Here is a 21,747-nt window from a genome sequence, read left to right on the forward strand (position 1 = left end):
TAACATGCTATGGCAGTGAAGTCTGGGTGCTGAAAGAAACATCCAAAAACAAACTCGACACATTCGAAAGGATAGTACTTAGGAGAATACTAGGACCTGTGAGGGAAAACGGAATCTTCAGAAGTCGATACAACAACGAGCTTTATCAACTTTATAAGGAAACGTCCCTGTCAGACTTCATTAGATTACAAAGATTGCAATGGGCCGGACATGTGATAAGAATGGGAGAGGATAGGCTACCAAAACGAGCACTGAATGCTAGAATGCAAGGAAAGAGACCGGTTGGGAAGCCACGAAAGCGCTGGGAAGACACAGTAAACAGCGACGCACAAGCCCTTTTAGGAGTCCGTGTATGGAGAAGAGCAGCCACAGACAGGCAAGGGTGGAGGCAAAAAATAAAGGAGGCCAAGGCTCAATTTGGGCTGTAGTGCCGTAGAAGAAGAAGAAGAAGATCTCAATCATAAGTGACACAAAAAAAATAATATAAACCGCGGCTTTGATCCCTTATAACTAGCCTCGCCCCCACTCTGATTTCCACCCCTGGAGATTTTGCGTAGGTACTTCATGATCTACTTATTCCCAAATTTTGGTGCTCTATCTCGATCACGAAGATCACAAAAAACCCCTTAAAATTTTTATATTCACCACTGATCGCCAACCATTTTTGTCCCCCACATACCGTTTTGCCCCCGGAGATTTTGCTTAGTTGCGTCATGACCTACTTATTCCCAATCTTGGCTTACAATCTAGATCACGAGCGTCACAAAAAAAAATAATAAAAACCGCGACTTTAACCCCTTATAACTACACTCGTTCCCCACTCTAGTTTCCGTCCGTTGAGGAAAGCCACGTATACAACTAATTCAACATATCCCCTTATAGTTTTTCCATATTAATTATCACGCACAAAATTCGCTTCTATCACTCCGACTACTACAATACAGTCCACACAATTCTGAAATTATTTTCATAATTTCGCATATTTTATGTCTCCATAACATATGCGAGAGCGAGACTGGAAGACTCAAGATGGACCAGAAAACTAATTGACTGGCGCCCAAGAGAAGACACACGCAGCAGAGGACGACCACCAACACGCTGGATTCTTCTTCATAAAGTCCGTCTCCTATCGGAGGTTGGAAATCATCACAGTTATTCTTATTTTACTGGCGGCCGCCCTAAATAGGTCGATGGAACTGCAGCCGAAGCATTCCCTCAGATTTCTTAACCAAGATATTCTGCGCCTACCGATACTTCTCTTACCCCTGATTTTACCCTGGATGATCAGTCTCAGCAGCGAGTATTTGTCACCTCTCATAACATGGCCAAAGTATTCAAGCTTTCTTCTTTTAACAGTAAGTACAACTTCACATCCTTTTCCGATCCGACGTAAAATTTCGGCATTCGTCACGTGGTCCACCCAAGATACACGGAGCATTCTACGGTAACACCACATCTCAAAAGCTTCAATGTTTTTAATGCTGCCCATCTTCATGGTCCATGACTCAACCCCATATAATAAAGTGGAGAAGATATAACACCGCAGCATACGCACTCTCAGATCAAGATTTATGTCACGACTACAGAGAAATATTTTCATCTTGTTAAATGCTGATCTAGCTATTTCTATTCTTGCTCTTATTTCCTCTGTTTGATCGCCTGTATGGTCCAGGCAAGCTCCAAGGTATTTATAGGAGGATACCCTTTCTATAACGGTGTTATTGACAACCAAATAATTCCTGGCCTGTGGATCTTTTGTTATTACCATCCATTTAGTTTTTCTGAGGTTTAATGTAAGTCCGTAGCTGTTGCAGTAGTGGTTAATGCGTTACATCAGTCGTTGCAGATCTGCAAGATTGTCTGCTAATATCACAAAGTCGAGGACCGAAAACAGATAAAAAACAAAAACTATAGCTGAAGAATAAGAACCTATAAGCTGAGATACTTGCAAACAAGAAATGATAGTCTAAGAGCTGGGAGCGGATTTTGTGCGTGATAAGTAATATGGAAAAACTATCCGGGGATATGTTGAATTAGTTGTGTACATGACTTTCACCAACGGCTGGAAACCAGAGTTGGGGCCGAGGGTAGTTATAAGGGGTCAAAGTCGCGGATTTTATTATTTTTTTTATGACGCTCATAATCGAGATAGTTCACCAAAATTTGGGAATAAGTAGGTCATGACGTACCTAAGTAAAATCTCTAGGGGCTCAACGCTGCGTGGCCGACAAAGGGTGGGGCAGGGGTGAATATAAAAAATATAAGGGGTTTTTTGCGACGTTTGTGATTGAGATAGTGCACCAAAATTTGGGTATAAGTAGACCATGACATAAATAATTAAAATCCCCAGAGCCGGAAACCAGAGTTGGGAAGGAAGGTTGTTATAAGGGGTCAAAATTCCGTTTTTTTATTTTTTTTTTTTTGGCGCTCATGATCGAGATAGTGCGCCAAAATTTGGGAATAAGTAGGTCATGACGTAACTAAGTAAAATATCCAGGAGTGGAACGCTACGTGGCCGACAAAAGGGTGGGGCAGGGGTGAATATAAAAAAATGTAAGGGTTTTTTTGCGACGTTCGTGATTGAGAGAGTGCACCAAAATTTGGACATAAGTAGGTCATGAGGTAACTAAGTACAATCTCCAGGGGTGGAACGCTGCGTGGCCGATAAAGGGTTGGGGGTAGCTGTGAATATAAAAAATATAAGTGGTTTTTGCGACGTGCTAGATTGAGATAGTGCACCAAAATTTGGGAATAAGTAGGCCATGACATAACTAAGTAATATCCCCAGAGGCGGAAACCAGAGGGGCGGACGAGGGTAGTTATAAGGGGCAAAAGTCGCGGTTTTTATTATTTTTTTTTGTGGCGCTCATGATGGAGATAGTGCATCAAAATTTGGGAGTAAGTAGGTTATGACGTAACTAAGTAAAATCTTCAGGGGCGGAACGCTGCTTGGGGTACAAAGGGGTGGTAGGCAGGTGTGAGTATAAAAATATATGGGGTTTTTCTGCCGTCCGTGATCGAGATAGTGCACCAAAATTTGGGAATAAGTAGATCATGACATTACTAAGTAAAATCTCCAGGGGCGGAACGCTGCGTGGACAAATGTTGTGCCGGGTCACAAAAAAAATAATACACACTGCGATTTTGACCCCTTAAAACTACTCTCATCCCCAACTCTGGTTTCCGGCTCTGGGGATTTTACTTACCTAAGCCATGGTCTACTTATTCCCAAATTTTGGTGCACCATCTCAGTCTAGGACGTCGCAGAAAACCTCTTATATTTTTTATATTCACACCTACCCCCAACCCTTTATCGGCCACGCAGCGTTCCACCCCTGGAGATTGTACTTAGTTACCTCATGACCTACTTATTCCCAAATTTTGGTGCACTATCTCGATCATGAGCGTCACAAAAAAAAATAATAAAAACGGCGATTTTGACCCTTTATAACTACCCTCATGCCCAACTCTGGTTTCCGGCTCTGAGGATTTTACTTAGTTATGTCATGGTCTACTTATTACCAAATTTTGGTGCACTATCTCAATCACGAACGTCGCAAAAAACCCCTTATATTTTTTGTATTCACCCCTGCGCCACCCCTTTGTCGGCCACGCAGCGTGCCACCCCTGGAGATTTTACTTAGTTACGTTATGACCTACTTATTTCCAAATTTTGGTGCACTCTGTCGATCATGAGCGTCACAAAAAAAAATAATAAAAACGTCGAATTTGACACCTTATAACTACCCTCATCCCCAACTCTGGTTTCCGGCTCTGGGGATTTTACTTAGTAATGTCATGATCTACTTATTACCAAATTTTGGTCCACTATCTCAATAACTAACGTCGCAAAAAACCCTTTATATTTTTTATATTCACCCCTACCCCCACCCCTTTGTCGGCCATGCAGCGTTTCGCCCCTAGAGCTTTTAATTAGTTACGTCATGACCTACTTATTCCCAAATTTTGGTTCACTATCTCGATCATGAGCGTCATAAAAAAAATAATAAAATCCGCGACTTTGACCCCTTATAAATACCCTCGGCCCCAACTCTGGTTTCCGGTAGTTGGTGAAAGTCATGTACACAACTAATTCAACATATCCCCGTATAGTTTTTCCATATTACTTATCACGCACAAAATCCGCTTCTATCTCTCCGACTATGAGTATATAGAAAAAACAGAAAAACAGTTTGCAAGGATTGAAAAGAGAAGACAAAGTAGAACTGTGGAAGAAAAGTGGATCAGATTTAAGGCAATACTATTAGAAACAGCAGGTCAAGTTTGCGGGTATACCAGAAGAAATAATCATAAAAAGTAGAAAAGCTAGTGGAAAAACGATTTTAAAAAGAAGTCAGAGAAAAGAAAAGGCTATGGAAAATGTACATACAAAAAAGAAATCAAGAGGCATACGATAAATACAAGGAACAGCGCAACAAAGTTAAAGTAATGATAAAACAAGAAAAGCAGAACGCCTGGGAAGAATTTGGAAGAACTATGGAAGAAAATATTACCAAAAATACAAAATGATTTTATAGAGTATTAAAGAATATGAGAAGTAAAACGGAAATTAAACTACAGCAGATAAAAGATAGAAACGGAAATATAATAACTGAGGATGAGCCCACTATAGAAAGGTGGAGAGAATATTTCAAGGAACTTTTAAACAATGAAAATACAACAAAAGAGAATCGCACACAGATAACAGATTAGACACCTGAAAGAGGGCAAGAAGACGTTTATGAAACTAAAATAAAGATGGAAGAAGTTGAAGATGCACTAGAAAAATTAAAAGTTGGTAAAGCAGCAGGGATCGACGGAATAGATGCTGAATTATTGAAATATGACAACAGGGTAAACAAGAATTACATGACCTACTAAATTTAGCGTGGACAAACAAAAAAATCCCAGAGGATTGGAACATTTCAATAATACTGGCTATACACAAAAAGGGAGACACGAAAGAGTGCAGTAATTATAGGGGTATGTCACTTCTCTGCTCAGCGTTGAAAATCTACGAAATTATCCTAGAAAAGAAACTACAAGAAATAGTTGAGCCTCGAATGGCGGATATACAAAATGGATTTAGACCATCACACAGCGTACAAGATCATATATTCACACTACAGCAAATTACTGAAAAAACACTGTTAAAAAACGATACACTGTACCTGGCGTTTTTAGATATGAAAAAGGCGTTTGACATGGTCAATAGAGAAGGAATATGGCAAAGCCTGATATACAAGGAAGTAGATGAAGAACTTGTAAGTGTAATAAAGAGTTTGTATGCCAACACAAAAAACCAGGTCAGGACAAGTAACTTAATCTCTGGCGAATTTTCTAATAACGACGGGGTTAGACAAGGTGGAGTGTTGATCCCACTGTTATTTATTTCCGTTATGGATGAAGTTATTAAAAAGTGTTGGAGAAAACTAAAAAATGCGCTATAGGGTATAGAAATTTGCAACAAATAAAAATTGAAGCCTGTGCATTTGCTGATGACATTGTATTAGTTGCAAGAACTGAAAAAGCTCTCACAGGTAACATTAGAATCTGAGCTGAAGAACTAAAAAACTACAACTTAATAATAAATAGGGAGAAAACTAAAGTAATGACAATAGCCAACAAAGAAGCAACTGTAAATATTGAAATCGAAGGGCAAAAAATTGAGCAAGTAGACCTCTTTAAGTATTTGGGAATAATGTTAAACAACAAAGGAACACAAGAAGATGAAATTGGAAACAGAATAAAGTTGGCAGCGAGAACTTATTGTTCACTGTATAAAAATTTCCTAAACAAAAAAGAAATATCGAGGAAAACCAAAATGACAGTATATAAAACTGTATATATGCCAATTACAATATATGGGGCAGAAAACTGGGTACTTAATGACAGACAAAGAAAAAGATTACAAGCTACAGAAATGAGATACTTAAGAAAAGTGGTGGGAGCAAGAAGATTAGACAAAAGAAGAAACGAATATATATGACATGAATTACAGGTAAAATCGCTCAACGAAAAAGTTGAAGAAAAGAAGTTAAAATGGGCTGGACACATGATAAGAATGAGTGGTGAGAGACAAGTGAAAATGACATGGGAGGCCAAAGCAGTGGGTAAAAGTACGAGGGGCAGACCAAGGAAAAGCTGGAACACTAGTGTAAACGAAATACTCAAGAAAAGAGGAACATCGTGGCAAGAAGCAAAAGTTTTAGCAGCAGATAGGAAGAAGTGGCGTAAAGCAGAGAGTATTATATAAAGGAGGAATCCTCGACACCTAATGGTAAAAGAGGCAACCGATTATGTATGTATGTAATAATGTAACATAACTAAAATTAATAATAATAATTTATTATTTTATACAATTTAGGAACACTTTAAAATATCTCTATCTTTCTACCTGTTAGAAACATTTTGCAGCCGTCACTTGCATTCAATATCCTGTCGATTTGAAGGTCACACCGATTTAAACACTGCAGGATATCCGACAATTGCCAGGGCCTCCGCCCTTTTAATGTCGTCTGAACCCTAAATTGACTTTGCTAACCTCTAGGCGAAAAACGATCACACTATAAATCTTTGGTCGTTAACAACATTTGAAATAAAACCTTGTTCTGACTCACGTTTATTCCAATGCCAATTCATTGAATCGGTTTTAGATAACATTAAACGAATAAAAAGGATAAACAGAAGAATAGGAGCGTTTGATAATTTTATGAAAATATTTTTAAAACGTAGTCGCAAATATTTTACGGCTATATCTCGTTTTTCTTAACTTACACGGCAAATTACGTGTAGTAAAATTCTCACTGGCTCTCACATCACTTACAGATGGCTATTTCGTTCAGTTTTTGAATTTTCTATTAGTTGTATAATTAAGTCAGTTAATTAATAGGATTACTTGTCGAGAAAAGAGAAAAAGTAATAAAGTGATTTAATGTCCGACTGGTGTATTGTTTGACAAATAATGTGTACTGACACAACTATACACAATTCATCATCCCATCCTACACAACACAAATTAGCAGCCTATCATAGCATGATACATAGACCGACAGAAATTCCCATGTCAAAAAATAACTTCGAAATAGAACTGAATATAATTAAACAAATAGCAGTATACAATGACTATAACGAACAAACAATTAACAAAATTTTAAACCAAAATCTCCATAAGAAAGCCCTGAAATTAGTCTATCCACCACCAAAGAAAGAACCCAGTACCTTCTGCTCTATCACATATACTGGCAAGATAACAACAAAAATACCCCGATATATAAAAAAGTCAGGAATAACACCATCTTTCAGAACTAACAACAAATTAAGAAAATATATTAAGAACAATAGGAGCCGAAATAGAAAACAACTATAGAGTGGTGTCTACAAACTAACTTGTGGTGACTGGCCGAAAACTTACATCGGTCAAACTGGCAGAACCCTTGACAAACGGATAGCAGAACACAAAAGGGCTTTCACCAATAGAAAAACAGACACTTCTACGTACGTACTTCACGTTCTAGATCATAATGATTCTTTTAATGAAGAGTTTCAAATTCTGCAGATTCAAAATAAAGGTCTTAAGCTATCTTTATTAGAATCTATGGAAATTAATAAATCAAAAATACAGATATAATTCTGAATGACCAACTGGCGACAAACAGCTCCCAACTCCTCAACCTCTTCAGTTAAAAACTTTAGAAAGGCAAATCCATAGTAAACTAAATCACTTGAGAAAGGCACTCTGCCGAAATAGCTGTAGTCACATAGTTATAATAAATGTTGTGGAAGTATAGAAAACAAACGTTTTCAGTGTTTTATTGTTAGATTACATATTCTTTTTTCGCACAAGGGGTAGTATTTTATGTCATTAGTCATCATAGTACATCATCCCAAACAGCAACTCCCGACTTTGATCTGTAGACTAAAATGCAGGACCGCTCGCCTCTATTGTTGTTTGGTTCACCAGTGTTCCAGCTAGTGAATGTCACTTCTTGACCAGTAAGCCAACGCCGTGTCACTAGTTTTATTGCTACCCGAAGTCCAGATGGCTTCTCCTGGATGGACAACATTTATTATTTGTTCTATTTAATTAACAAGCAGCTGGTCTTCAGAAATCCAACACAGCTAGCAAATTGCGAGACCAACAGGGAAATATCATCTCAGACAGAAATTAAGAAATCTGCATATGGACAAAATACATCCAGGAACTCTTTGATGATACTAGATCCGAACAGTTTCCATCCTACGTATGTGATGACCACTTACCAATCACATTGGATGAAGTGGAAGAACAATTTCACAACTAAAAGATGGCAAAGCTCCTGGACCTGACAATGCATATGCTGAATTAATAAAACTATTTAACACCGACCGTACTCAACGTCTTACCAAAATATTTAATGAAATATATTTAAGCGGAGTAATACCAAGAACATGGCTGAAGTCAACGTTTATTGCTTAACCAAAGAAAGCAAAATCCGTATCCTGCAGTGATTTACGAACCATCAGCTTACTGAGCCATATTTTAAAATTGTTTCTAAAAATTATACATCAAAGGATATATAGACTGTGCGAAGAAAAATCAGCCGTACACAGTTTGGTTTTCGAAATGCAGTGGGTACAAAAGAGGCTCTATTGAGTCTACACGTGCTATTTCAACAATGTAGAGACGTAAATTGCGATAGTTTTGCATGTTTTTTTGATTACAAAGCGTTCGATACTGTAAAGCACGAGAAGCTGATGTATGTAATATATAGAGTTCTATTGAACTGCTCTTAAACCAATCCCTTACATTTTTTAACCATGACCATCTCCTTCTTCCTATCCTCCTTCCTCCTCTTATCTTTTCCTGTATTATCAATCTTATCATTTCATATCACCGTCTCCCCATTACCTACCTGTCCCAGATATTGTAACGTTCCTATTCTCATTGTGTTTATTATTTTGTAGTCTTTGCCCATTTTTCCCGACATACTTCCATGTTAGTCTTCTTCTGTCTTCATGCTTTTTTAACCAACCGTTTTTATTTCAAAAGATTGTAGTTTATTTGTTGCTTTAGTATTCAAATTTTAATGGAAAGTACCCCGCGCAAACCTTATGGAAATTAGGTCCCAGTGAATTTCGTTCATACTTTGGGAAAATACCCTTTGAAGCATCCTGATAAAAAGTTCTCATGGGCACAACTCAATCGTATGAAGGATTTTCAAGATATAGAAGCACAAACTCGGAAAATTATAAGATTTACTGGGTATTCCAATTTCCTGAGCTACTGGTTATCTGGCAACATGTAGAAGTTTGGATCAAGGAAAAGTACTAGTAGTCTAGGATTTTTTCCTGTCTATCCAAAGACGAACTTTACTTTGACCTTGACCTTCAACGGACGTCATCTTTTAGAGTTTCGAGGGTTTTCGGCATTAAATTGAAATAAATTGATTACTCATGGGTTTTTGGGATCGCTAAACACGAATATGCCATCAGAATTGACCTAGAAAGGACGTGGTGGCCCGGACTACTGCAAAGGAAGTCATCTTCTAGAGTTTCGATGGTTTTCGGCATTTAATTGATGCAAATGAATCGCTAGAGGGTTTTTTGAGGTCTCTAAACACGAATATGCCACCAAAACCGACTCCCGGAGCACCTGGTTTCGAAGGTCAATGAAAGGCGCTCCTGGAGTTTGGAGAGTCTTTGGTACTACATTAATGCAAACGGATTAATTATAGGTTTTTGGGGTTGCTGAACACGAATGCGTGATCAGCACAGACACTGGAGCACCTGGTGCCTAAGACAGGTTATTTTCTGGAGTTAAAAACCTAAGAGTAATACATTTGATTCGTCCATTTGATTTCTCCGAAACTCCAGAAGATAACCTGTCTTAGGCACCGGTGCTCCTGTGCCTGTACTGATCACGTATTCGTGTTCAGCAACCCCAAAAAACTATAACTATTTCCGTTTGCATTAAAGACCTTCGAAACTCCAGGAGCCCCTTTCATTTTTCATTTACGTTGGAAACCAGGTGCTCAGGGAATCGGTTCTGGTGGCATATTCGTGTTTAGCGAACTCAAAATCCCTCCAGTAATTCATTTGCATCAATTAAATGCCTAAAAGCATCGAAACTCTAGAAGATGACATCCCTTGCAGTGGCCCTGGCCACCACGTCCTCCGGATGTCAATTCTAATGGCATATTCGTGTTAAGCGATGCCAAAAACTCATGAGTAATCTGTTTATATCAATTGAGTGCCGAAAACCCTCGAAACTCTAGAAGATGACGTCCGTTGAAGGTCAAGGTCAAAATAAAGTTCGCTATTGGATAGCCAGGAAATAATCCTAGACTACTAGTACTTTTCCTTGATACAAACTTGTATATGTTGCCAGATAACCAGTAACTCAGGGAATTGGAATACCCAGTAAATCTTATAATTTTCCGAGTTTTTTCCTCCATATCTTGAAAATCCTTCATACGATTGAGTTGTGCCCATGAGAACTTTTTATCAGGATGCTTCAAAGAGTATTTTCCCAAAGTATGAACGAAATCCACTGGGACCTAATTTCCATAAAGTTAGTGCGGGGTACTTTATGGAAATCTTGAAAATGGTTTCTCTCGGTTTTCCAATTATGGAAAACTGACAAAAACTCGAAAAACTGGGCTAACCACATGCATGAAGAGAAAAGTATTTGATCAATGCATCCTCCAGTGTTGACATACGGAGCAGAAATGCTTAACTTAACAAAAGCCTAGGCTAACAAACTGAGAGTTACACAGAGATGAATGGAGAAATCCTTGATAGAAATAACTTTGGGAGACAAAATAAAAAAACAAAGAGATCAGGAAAAGGATGAAGGTGGCTGACGTCGTCGATGGAATTGTCAGACTAAAATGGAGATGGGCAGAATACATAACTAGAATGACAGTTGGGCGATGGACAAAGAGGTTCTTGGAATTCAGACCATGGGAAGACAAAAGAAGCGTCGGTCGACCACTTACACGATGGGCTGATGATTTGAGAAGGCTAAATAAAAACTGGATCAGAGCGGCGCAGGATTGATGGGCTTGGAAACACGAGGAGGAGGCCTATGTTCAGCCGTGCACTTTTGAAGCTGGATGATTATAGAGATTTTTATAAAATACTATAAATATATTTGATATTTTATTTGATAACACAAAATGGTTAAATATTGACCTAATGCACAGAGTAAAGTTAAGAGGAAACAGTAGCGATCAACAGGTAGCGAAAACGCGTTCCAAGATTGCGGCTGTAATTTTGAATATTTTTTCGAGATATTTGGCACACGTATTCGTAATATAATAAAGAATGGCGGTACAGAGCCCAATTTGAAAAATATATTAATATGTGGAAATTACTCTGTAATTAAATACAATATTAAAAAAACGAGCCTGTACCACCATTAAGAAGAACAAAAAAATACACTTTTTTAAATAAACTTTTTTATCCCATGCCTAGATTTTATGTCATTTTGGAACTACTAATGAAATAAAAAATTTTATTAGTTCCAAAATGACACAAAATCTAGGCATCGGATAAAAAAGTTTATTTGAAGAAAGTGTATTTTTTGTTCGTCTTAATGGCGGTACAGGCTCGTTTTTTTAATATTGTAATTAATTACAGAGTAATTTCCACATATTAATATATTTTTCAAATTGGGCTCTGGACAGCCTTTCTTTATTATATTACGAATACGTGTGCCAAATATCTCTAAAAAATATTCAAAATTACAGCCGCAATCTTGGAATGCGTTTTGGCTACCTGTTGATCGCTACTGTATCACCTTAAAGATAACATATTCTTTTTTCGCACAAGGGGTAGTATTTTATGTCATTCGCTTCGCACGGTACATCATCCCAAACAGCAACTCCAGACTTTGATCTATAGACTGAAATGCAGGTCCGCTCGCCTCTCTTGTTGTTTGGTTCACCAGTGTTCCAGCTAGTGAATGTCACTTCTTGACCAGTAAGCCAACGCCATGTTGTGTCACTAGTTTTCTTGCTACCCGAAGTCCAGATGGCTTCTCCAGGATGAACAACACCTAGAAGATTAATTTGTTTTATCTATTTAACTGTTTTTTATAAATTTTATCTACTCTAAACCTAGTTAATGAGTTACAGCGAATGATGTTTGATGGGGTTTGGTGGGAGGTTATTGTTCTGGACTATTTAAAGTCAATTTATTAACATGTATGAAGGCCAACACCGTCCTTGTACAGGTCGCAAAATTGACTTCCAACACTCCAGGGTCATAGCCCTCACTAACTTTTATACACCAAGAACTACCTGAAAAGCCAAAGAGATTGAAAAACGGCTAAATCTTTTAAGCAGAAGAGATGACGTCACCCTGTTTCCTTCGACTTAGAGACCTCTCTTAACTAAATCCTCCGCTCCACCTACCAATCCAGATCCTCATCACCATAATCATAATTCAACCTCTTCCGTCCACTGCTGGACGTAGTTCTCCCGCATTTTTCGCAACTCTCCACGTTCTGTGCGTTTTGTTGCCATTTCTTGGACATTCCTTTAATCTCGTCCATCCAGCGTGTTGGTTGTCGTCCTCTTCTGCGTTTGTCTTCTTTTTCTGTTTGTTATTTTCCTAAGGTTTTGGTTCCTTATTTTGTTTTTTTTTTGTCACGCCAAGAATCGATCTTTCCATGCGCCTTTTCATATGCAACTTGCATTTTAGTGCTGTTGTTTTTGTGAGCGTGAGAGTTTCTCCTCCATATGTCATAATGGCAGAGAATCTGGAAGACCTTCAAACCCTGTTGATCGTGTAAACAACGAATGTATTGCAAAGGGCTTAACTATTAGCTGACGTTCTGTATTGCGCAGTAGAAGTCTGTCACTGACCACAAGTCTAAGAGTGTTAATGTGCAACGTCTGGTCCGTTTTGTTCTATGGATGTGAAAAGTGGACAACAAAAACGAAGAATCTTAACAAATTAAAGCGTTCGAGTTTTGGTCATACCGTCGTATGCCCAGAATCTCGTGGACAGCACACATATCCAACTAATATATGCTGGAGACCATGCACAAAGAGTGATGTTAATAATCGTCAGAAAAATTAGAAAGGATCAATACTTGGTTATATGTATAATGAGAGAATATAAATATCGCTTACACCGGTTGATCATTAAGGGCAAAATTGAAGGGCAACGCTGGGTTGGAAAAAAACAACTGTCCTTGCTACGTAACATTAGACAATAGACAGGTCGAACGGTCAAGGAATAGGGCTTTTCATCGATTACCATTTGTTTCGAGCTTCTGACATGTGTCATATAATATTAATATATGTCTTTGGTTTGTGTCATTGGATTATACCTATAACGTACGACGTAGATATATTAATATTATGTGACACATGACAGAAGCTCGAAACAAATGACTGTGAATGAAAAGCCCTATTGTTTCATATACAGTCCCTGGCCATATTATTATGTAAGTACAGTGGAACCTCGATAACTCGGATTAATCGGGACCGCGGCCGATCCGGGTTATCGAAAATCCGGGATAGCCGGAGAATATGGTAAAAATTAATAAAATACGGTATACTTACAGATAAACTCCGTTAGAATTGAAATAACATGAAATATATTTATAAATATGCACAGTACCTACACATCAAAATTACTAAAAAAAAACACCAAACACAAACGTAAGCAAACGGAAGCGAACAATACAAGACACACAATACAGTCACAACCATGTTATGTTATTTAAGAACAGTGAAAACTAAAGACCATTGTTTATAAAAGAATTTTTTAAATAGTCTTTCCTAAACAATGCTAAGACAGTTTGAAGTAAAAAGGAATAGGTACTACAGACAGGTGCCTGTTGTTTCTGCGGCGTGTGCTATGAGTCATTTTTTCTATCGTATAGTTCAAATTACACACATACATATCTCTCAAACATATTATATTACATACATTTTTATTGTTGAAAGGTTTGTCTGATAATTAACTATTTTGATGGGAAATAAGCCACAAATAAATTGAAAAATAATTTTATGAACGTTTCGACGCCCAAATCGGGTCGTTGTCAAAATACAAAATATTGAAAATCAAAATGTTTATCTGATGAAAATCGGCCCGGGTTAGCCGGACTTCCGGGTTATCGGGGGCCGACTTATCGGGGTTCCACTGTACATACATTTTATTTAAAAATTATTTTTAAATTTAATTATGTTACGTAATGTTTATTCTATACATTAACTATAATATATTTACTTAATTATAAACAGCAATAAAATATTTGAAAATATTACATATTTACATATTTTTTAATATTATATTGAATTCCTGATCTTCATCCCATAGAAAATATTTGGGACCTTTTAAAATGAGAAATTTCCAGGGAAAATGTTACACCAACAGACTTGTTTTGATTAAATAACTAATATAATTATTGGAACAAAAATGACAAGTTGAAGCAACATGAATTTAACTGTATTCAAAATATGCCAAGGCAGGTACTACTGGTAATGAAAGTTAAAGGGGGCTCAACATAATATTAAAAAATTATAAATATGTGATATTTTCAAATGTTTTATTGCGGTTTAATATTAAATATATTATATATATAGCAATACAACATTTGAAAATAAAACATTATTTACATATTTTTTAATATTTGGTTTGAACCCTCTAACTTTGGATACTGCTAGTACTCGTATTGGCATACTTTTAATGCAGTTAAATTCATTTTGCATAAATTTTTCATTGTGGATCCAATGATATATTAACTCTTCATTAGCAATGATATATTAGCAATCAAAACAATTAAAAAAAAAAGAAAAAAAAAAAACATTTCTCTCCAATTTGACTGCACGCCGGGGTTTGTCCTAGTTGGGTCAGAGAGAGCAGCATATGTGCCTCCTGATGAGAGACTAATAAGTTTCGAAACCGGTAGAGGTGCTTGCTGCATTCTCTGATTGAACTGGAATGATGATGCGGCTGTAGTTTCGTATTGCAACAAAATTGAAAATGGTTATTCATTTTCAAAACAATTTTGTTTGTGACCCTTTCACTGGAAATTTCTGGTTTTAAAAGCTCACAAATATTTTCTACGTAATTGAGGTCAGAATTTCAACAAAATATTAAAAAATATGTAAATTTGCAATATTTTCAAATATTTTATCGCTGTTTGTTATTAAATATTACAGTTAATATATAATATAACCATTACATAATCAAATTAAATTTAAAAATACTTTTTAAACAAAATGTTTAGTGGAATAGTTGATTTTTATAAAAATTCATAGGTGGTCATAATAATATGGCTAGGGACTGTACCTGCCGACCGAGAAACATTCCATCAGCTTGTTAATACGACGATAACCAACGCTTGAAACGGCACACAAAGAAGAATGTCATAATAGGAAGAACGCATTGGTCAAATATTTTCCGTTTCGTAGCTATCGGGATGTTACCAATCAAAATCTCGTCGTCAAAAATCCTCGCGCCAATCCCTTACAAGCGCCACTAAAGCGAACCACGTCATCATCGACGGTATAAATGAACGGTTCTTCTTTCGAAACAGCAGTATTACAGTGACCAATGAACAGTGTAGTGTCTAGGTGCTCAGGAGAAGCCCCAAAAATGACGTCAGAGAGGTCGTCGAAAGCTGGCCTTAGTGAATATTGACGCGGTTCAAGCCGAAAGCCTGATGAGTTTAATGCTAATATTAATTCTTGTAATAATATTGGTTTTAGCTATATTTATATTATTTATAATGCAAACTATTGTTGACTTACTTCTCTCTAGCAGAAATTTAGCAATTGCGTCATTTTTTTCTTTATCCCTGATGTTGACTAACTGCAGGGCATTTGATTCACAGTATTGAATAGCTTCGACAAAAGAAACCTGTAATAAAAAAATGTGTATAACGTATTCAGTGGAGTAAATAAAAACTAAAGATCGTTGTGGTTTAGCTCTACTAAGGGTTAGAAGCTGAAATACTCGTACTGTATGAAAATGCTCCGTTTTCATACAGTATTGCTTAAATGCAATGGCTGCTAAGAAGGCCCAGTTATTCTAGTTTCCCAGTTATTCTAGTTTTTATGTCTTTATTTCATTGTTCAGTTTTGTTTGATATATCTGAATTTGTTAGTGAGCATTTCATTTACTACCACTCCACCAATCATTTGATCTGCTATCCAGTGCCTCTTGATGAAATATATTTAATATATTAATAAAGTAAAAATTTACTATTTACTTATTTACTAAGTAAATAAAAAGAAAACCGAATAATCGTGCATTGAAGGAAAAGAAGAATTTATATCAGACGACAAGACAAGACCTCGATAAAGCACTGATATGACCACAAAAATCTAGGTATCAATATTTCCCATGATGGAACATATTTAGAACACGAAGCCATAATAAAAAGAAATACGTCTGGTAGAAAAGCCATCACAATGAAACAGAATTTTATGGGACCAATTCATCAGCAAATAAACTAAAAAGAGACACTATATTATAGTGAAAAGTATTACATACTCACATACAAAAATAATGGAGGAAGAACGAATACCAAAGGAAATAATGGAATAAATGGCAGAAAGAATGCACGCGAAAACGATGTAGACCGAGAATAAGTTGGAGCGAATAAATAGGCAAAGAGCTGAGAGAAAGAGATATAAAAGAGGACTGGATCAAAAGCACGACGTGGCGATTGGAGTCGGAAAACGTTATAAACCGACATCTAGTTAGTAGTGGTACTAAAAACGGAAAGGAACGATGTAGCAGGTAAAGGTAAAGGTAAAAATAAAAATGTTCTGGACCTAATCTAAAATAGAACAACTGACATGAATTAAGGATATTTTCAGTAGTATCTACTTAAAAATGATTTTACCTGTAATTATTGTTTTGAGTAAAATATCTATATACTTGTTAGATATTTTTATATAATTATCGAATCGTAGGTATATTGCACTTACCCCTGTTTTTGAAATTTGAAATTGATCACAAGCATCTGAAAAATAAACTGTTTTATAAAGAAAGGCCTTAAAATCTGTGAATAAAAGAAAAATGACCAAATATACATATTTTAGTACTCTCAACTCGAAAACTACGAATACCTACAACGTTTGATAAAAATCACATGAGACCTTTTTTGTTTAAAATTTCCCAGAAAAAATATTTTCAGTATCAAAAAAGGTAATCTTTTGAACTTGTTTAACAAAATTTTTAACAAAATCTGACAAAAAATGATCGAATCAGAAATTTTAATGATTTCAAATATAAAATACCCGGCAGTAAGTGATGATTTAATTGTAATTCGGTGAAAGCACCGAAAGTAATTTTGTAAAAAGCTTGAAAACTTTGATTTCCCTTATTTTATTTCACAGACACTATAATTATACAGATTGAGTTTTATGTATGGAGAGCCTCAATTATCTCGGAAACGGCTTACACGATTTTTATAGATGTTGGTGGGTATGGGTTTTCTAATGCAGCCGATATTATAGTGATTATTTCATTCATAGGAGATTCTGACCAATAGAAAGCTACAGAAATCTGAATTAAATCGATAATTTTTGATAATTGCCCGTCGTTAAGTATATTACGTCAGATGCCCTTCGTTGCTACGAAAAAATACATTCAGTGACATTAATGACAATTAATGTTTTAAAAATTATAAAAGTGATGACTTTCAATCGTCAAATATTTATAAAAACTGTGTGTTTAATGGTACTTACATAAATAAATTACAATAAAATTTTGGTTTTGAACAGTTTTATTCATGAAATAATCACAACAAATTGCACTCGACCTCTGAAATTAATATAGAATTTTTGCTCTCGTGACACTTTGACATAATTTCACTCGCCTTCGGCTTGTGAAATTAAAACTGTCAAAGGGTCACTCGAAAAAAATTCAATTATTTCAGAGCTCTTGTGCAATTACTACTGAATATTTCATTCATAGGAGATTCTGACCAATAGAAAGCTACACAAATCTGAATTAAATCGATAATTTTTGATAATCTCCTGTCGTTAAGTATATTACGTCAGATGCCCTTCGTTGCTACGAAAAAATACATTCAGTGACATTATTGACAATTAATGTTTTAAAAATTATAAAAGTGATGAGTTTCAATCGTCAAATATTTATAAAAACTGTGTGTTTAATGGTACTAATTTGTACTTACATAAATAAATTGCAATAAAATTTTGGTTTTGAGCAGTTTTATTCATGAAATAATCGCAACAAATTGCACTCGAACTCTGAAATTAATATAGAATTTTTGCTCTCGTGACACTTTGACATAATTTCACTCGCCTTCGGCTCGTGAAATTAAAACTGTCAAAGTGTCGCTCGGGAAAAATTCAATAATTTCAGAGCTCTTGTGCAATTGCTACTGATAATTACATTGTTGTCAAATCTTCCGTTTTTCTGGAAATCTATTTGATTTTCAAAATAACTCCGAAATTATGACTTTTAGGTACAGGAATATCACACGAAAAATAATCAGTATTTCTTAAGGACTTCAAAATGCAAAAAATATACAGGTTGTTCCATTTAAAATAAGAAAGTTAATTAGATTTTCAGAAAAACGGAAGATCTGGCAACAATGTAATTATCACTATAATATCGGCCGCATGAGAAAACCCCTACCTATCAGAATACCGGGTGTCCACTTATATTTTCCCCCATTTTAACTGCCTATAACTTCTAAACGGCTCAAGATAGAAATATGCGGTTTTCACTGAAATGTTTTATTTTAGTAAAAGTTTTGTCTGAATGGATGGAATTTTTTATATCGCTTTCAAATACGAAATAAAAAATGGCGGATTTTTGAAAAAACTTTGTTGACTTTTTTTTAATGGAACACCCAGTATATTCTTTTTTAAATTGAAAGAAAGGTCATTAACCTATCTAGCGATATAAAGTTTTTCAAAATCGGTTGTCAAATCACTGAGTAATTAATTTTTAAAATGAGAGGTGCAACATGGATATTAGGGTGGATCGATTATCGCAATATTTTAAAAAAATTAACACATTGATTTGGAATACCCACCAAAAGTTTCCTTTAGTAACGACAATAAAAAAGTGTTATTACAACTTTTTGATAAAATTACATCTTCTGCCCTCTACCGGCCTTTGAAGAACGAAAAAAAAAATGTTGGAGTAATAATCACAAAACAAAAAAAAAATTGACAAATTGAATTGGAATACCCACCAAAATTTGCCTTTAGTAACGACAATAAGAATGTATTATTATGGCTTTTGGATAAAATTACATCTTTTGCCCTCTACAGACTTTTGAAAAACGAAAAAAAAAAAAAAAATTGGCATTATATGACCAAAGCCCGGTCCTGGCGGCCCTGGTTTGTTTAGTCTATTAGTCCAATCTTCAGGGTGCGGGGGTGCTGCGACTTTGGACCTTCAAGAAACAAACTGAGAAGAGCAAGAGATCAATCAAGAAAAGGTTTTGTGCAAAAGTCCCCCGAAACTTTGAAGGCCATATGTTTTGACGGAAGGAAAGATAAAACCTTCGTTATCGAAAATATTGAAAGCAAGCCACACAGAAGAACCGCACTTGAAGAGCACGTTTCATTAGTTCAAGAGCTAGGCTCCATATTTTTAGGTCACACATTACCCCTTTCTGGATTTGCTCTAAGCATTTATCAAAGTATTGTGAACTTTTTAGAGAATTATAGGTAAAATCTAGAAGAACTAGTGGTAGTAGGATATGACGGAACTGTGGTAAATATGTGAAGAAAAAATGGTATAATTTCTCAACTATAGAGTTAAAGTTAAGCCGCCCTTTACAAAGATTTATCTGTCAGCTTCACGCGAATTTTGCAGGAACTACAGGAAATCAAATAGTGCATTGCGAAAATATGCCGGACTGTGAGTTACCAGAAGTAGATTTAATTGACTTAAGTGCCGATCAGAAATATTTGTTTCAAATTTGTGTCTCAATTTCTACAGGGGAATGTTCTGTGGATTTTTAAACCAAAGCTCTGGAAAGTTAAGTCATTCTCGATGGCTAACGTTGGCGAATCGCATTATACGTCTTTATGTTAGCACTGAAAATCCAACATTAGAATTAAAGGAACTGACCAAATTTACTGTCACGGTTTATGCTCCTTTATGGTTTCAGATCAAATGCAATTCATCATGTGTGAATGGTGCAAAGCATGTTTTACAAACAACTAAGCGTAGTTGATACTTAGAGCAAAATTTGAAAAGTTTTATAGACCCTGTAATTCAAAGAAATGCCTACTTTTTACATCCGGGAAATCTTCTGCTATGCAGGCTGCATGACGCTCGCCCGCATATAAGAGACCTTGCACTTCGTCGCATTCTCAATGCAAAAACTAAGGCCAATAATAATTCATCTAACATCCTACCTTTTATTATTCCACAAATTAATTTTGAAGCAGATGACTATATTGATTTTATTGATTGACAAAACAATAAAATAACTTGCCCTCCATTGCTTCAAGGTTTGAAAGTAGAGGATTTAAAAAATATTATTTCCGGATCTCCTGAGAAAATCATTGACATCGCTACATTTCGCTGTCACACCCAATCTGTAGAGAGAATCGTGAAGCTCGTAACTGAAGCATCTTCGTCGGTTATTGGGTCACAAAGAAGAGACAATTTTATCAAGGCAAAAATTGATTCGCGCAAAGATATGTAAAAATTTGAGTCCAAAAGAGACTACAAACAATAGTTAATCAAAATTAAGGAGGAGGGTAGGGAGTGAGTAGAAGAATAAATATGACATATTTCAAAAATATTGCAATTGGATATCCTTTTTATAATAATAACACGTACTTATTACGTAAATTTTCAATTAAAATCAAGTTCGTATTTTTTATTTTTTTTATTTTTTCAACCTCTGGTAGAGGGCAGAAGATGAAATTCTTTTGAAAAATCGCAAATAAAGATTAGGTTTGTAACATTAATTGGCAACTTTTGCGCACTATTCCAAAACAGTTTTCGAAACTTCGATTTTTCGATCCACCCTAGTGGATATCACATACCTAAATTACTTAGGTATGTGATTTCCACATTGCATCTCTCATTTTAAAAATTAATTACTCAGTCATTTGACAACCGATTTTAAAAAATTTTATATCGCTGGATAGATAAATGACCGTTTTTTCAAGTTTATAGGTAAATGACCAATTTTTATATCGCTTTTAAATAAAAAACGGCGGATTTTTGAAAAAAAAAACGTTGTTGACTTTTTTTTATTAAAACACCCAGTATATTTTTTTGTGTCTTGAAAAAAACGGTCATTTATCTATATAGCGATATGAATTTTTTTAAAATCGGTTTCCAAATGACTGAGCAATTAATTTTTAAAATGAGAGATGCAATGTGGAAATAACACGTTGCACCCATCATTTTAAAAATTAATTCCTCAGTGATTCGACAACCGATTTTGAAAAACTTTATATCGCTGGATAGGTGAATGACCTTTCTTTCAATCTACAAAAAAATATACTGGGTGTTCCATTAAAAAAAAGTCAACAAAGTTTTTTTCAAAAATCCGCTATTTTTTATTTCGTATTTGAAAGCGATATAAAAAATTCAGTCCATTCAGACAAAACTTTTACTAAAATAAAATATTTCAGCGAAAACCGCATATTTCTATCTTCAACCGTTTAGAAGTTATAGGCAGTTAAAATGGGGGAAAATATAAGTGGACACCCGGTATATAAAAATCGTGATTTAAAATAGATAATAATAGCACCCATTACTTTACCCGTTAGTAATAGTTCATTT

At 35.6% G+C, this 21,747-nt stretch overlaps 1 protein-coding gene across 2 annotated transcripts in view; it reads right to left on the reverse strand.

Moving 5' to 3' along the window:
• LOC126886765 (C-type lectin domain family 4 member G-like) overlaps positions 1-21,747 on the reverse strand; it is a 304,748-nt gene that overhangs the window by 275,399 nt on the left and 7,602 nt on the right. Inside the window, exons 2-4 of one of the 2 annotated variants that reach the window (XM_050653789.1) lie at positions 16,938-16,972; positions 15,753-15,861; positions 11,761-12,040 (exon numbers count right to left, since the gene is read on the reverse strand). In XM_050653789.1, coding sequence (XP_050509746.1) covers positions 11,784-12,040; positions 15,753-15,861; positions 16,938-16,972 — 401 coding nt within the window. In that variant the 3' untranslated portion in view covers positions 11,761-11,783. Of the gene's footprint in view, positions 1-11,129; positions 12,041-15,752; positions 15,862-16,937; positions 16,973-21,747 lie in introns of those variants that run through there. The other variant, XM_050653788.1, reaches the window with a different exon arrangement.

The sequence above is a fragment of the Diabrotica virgifera genome, chromosome 6 (assembly GCF_917563875.1).
Source record: "Diabrotica virgifera virgifera chromosome 6, PGI_DIABVI_V3a".
Taxonomy (NCBI): Eukaryota; Metazoa; Arthropoda; class Insecta; order Coleoptera; family Chrysomelidae; genus Diabrotica; species Diabrotica virgifera.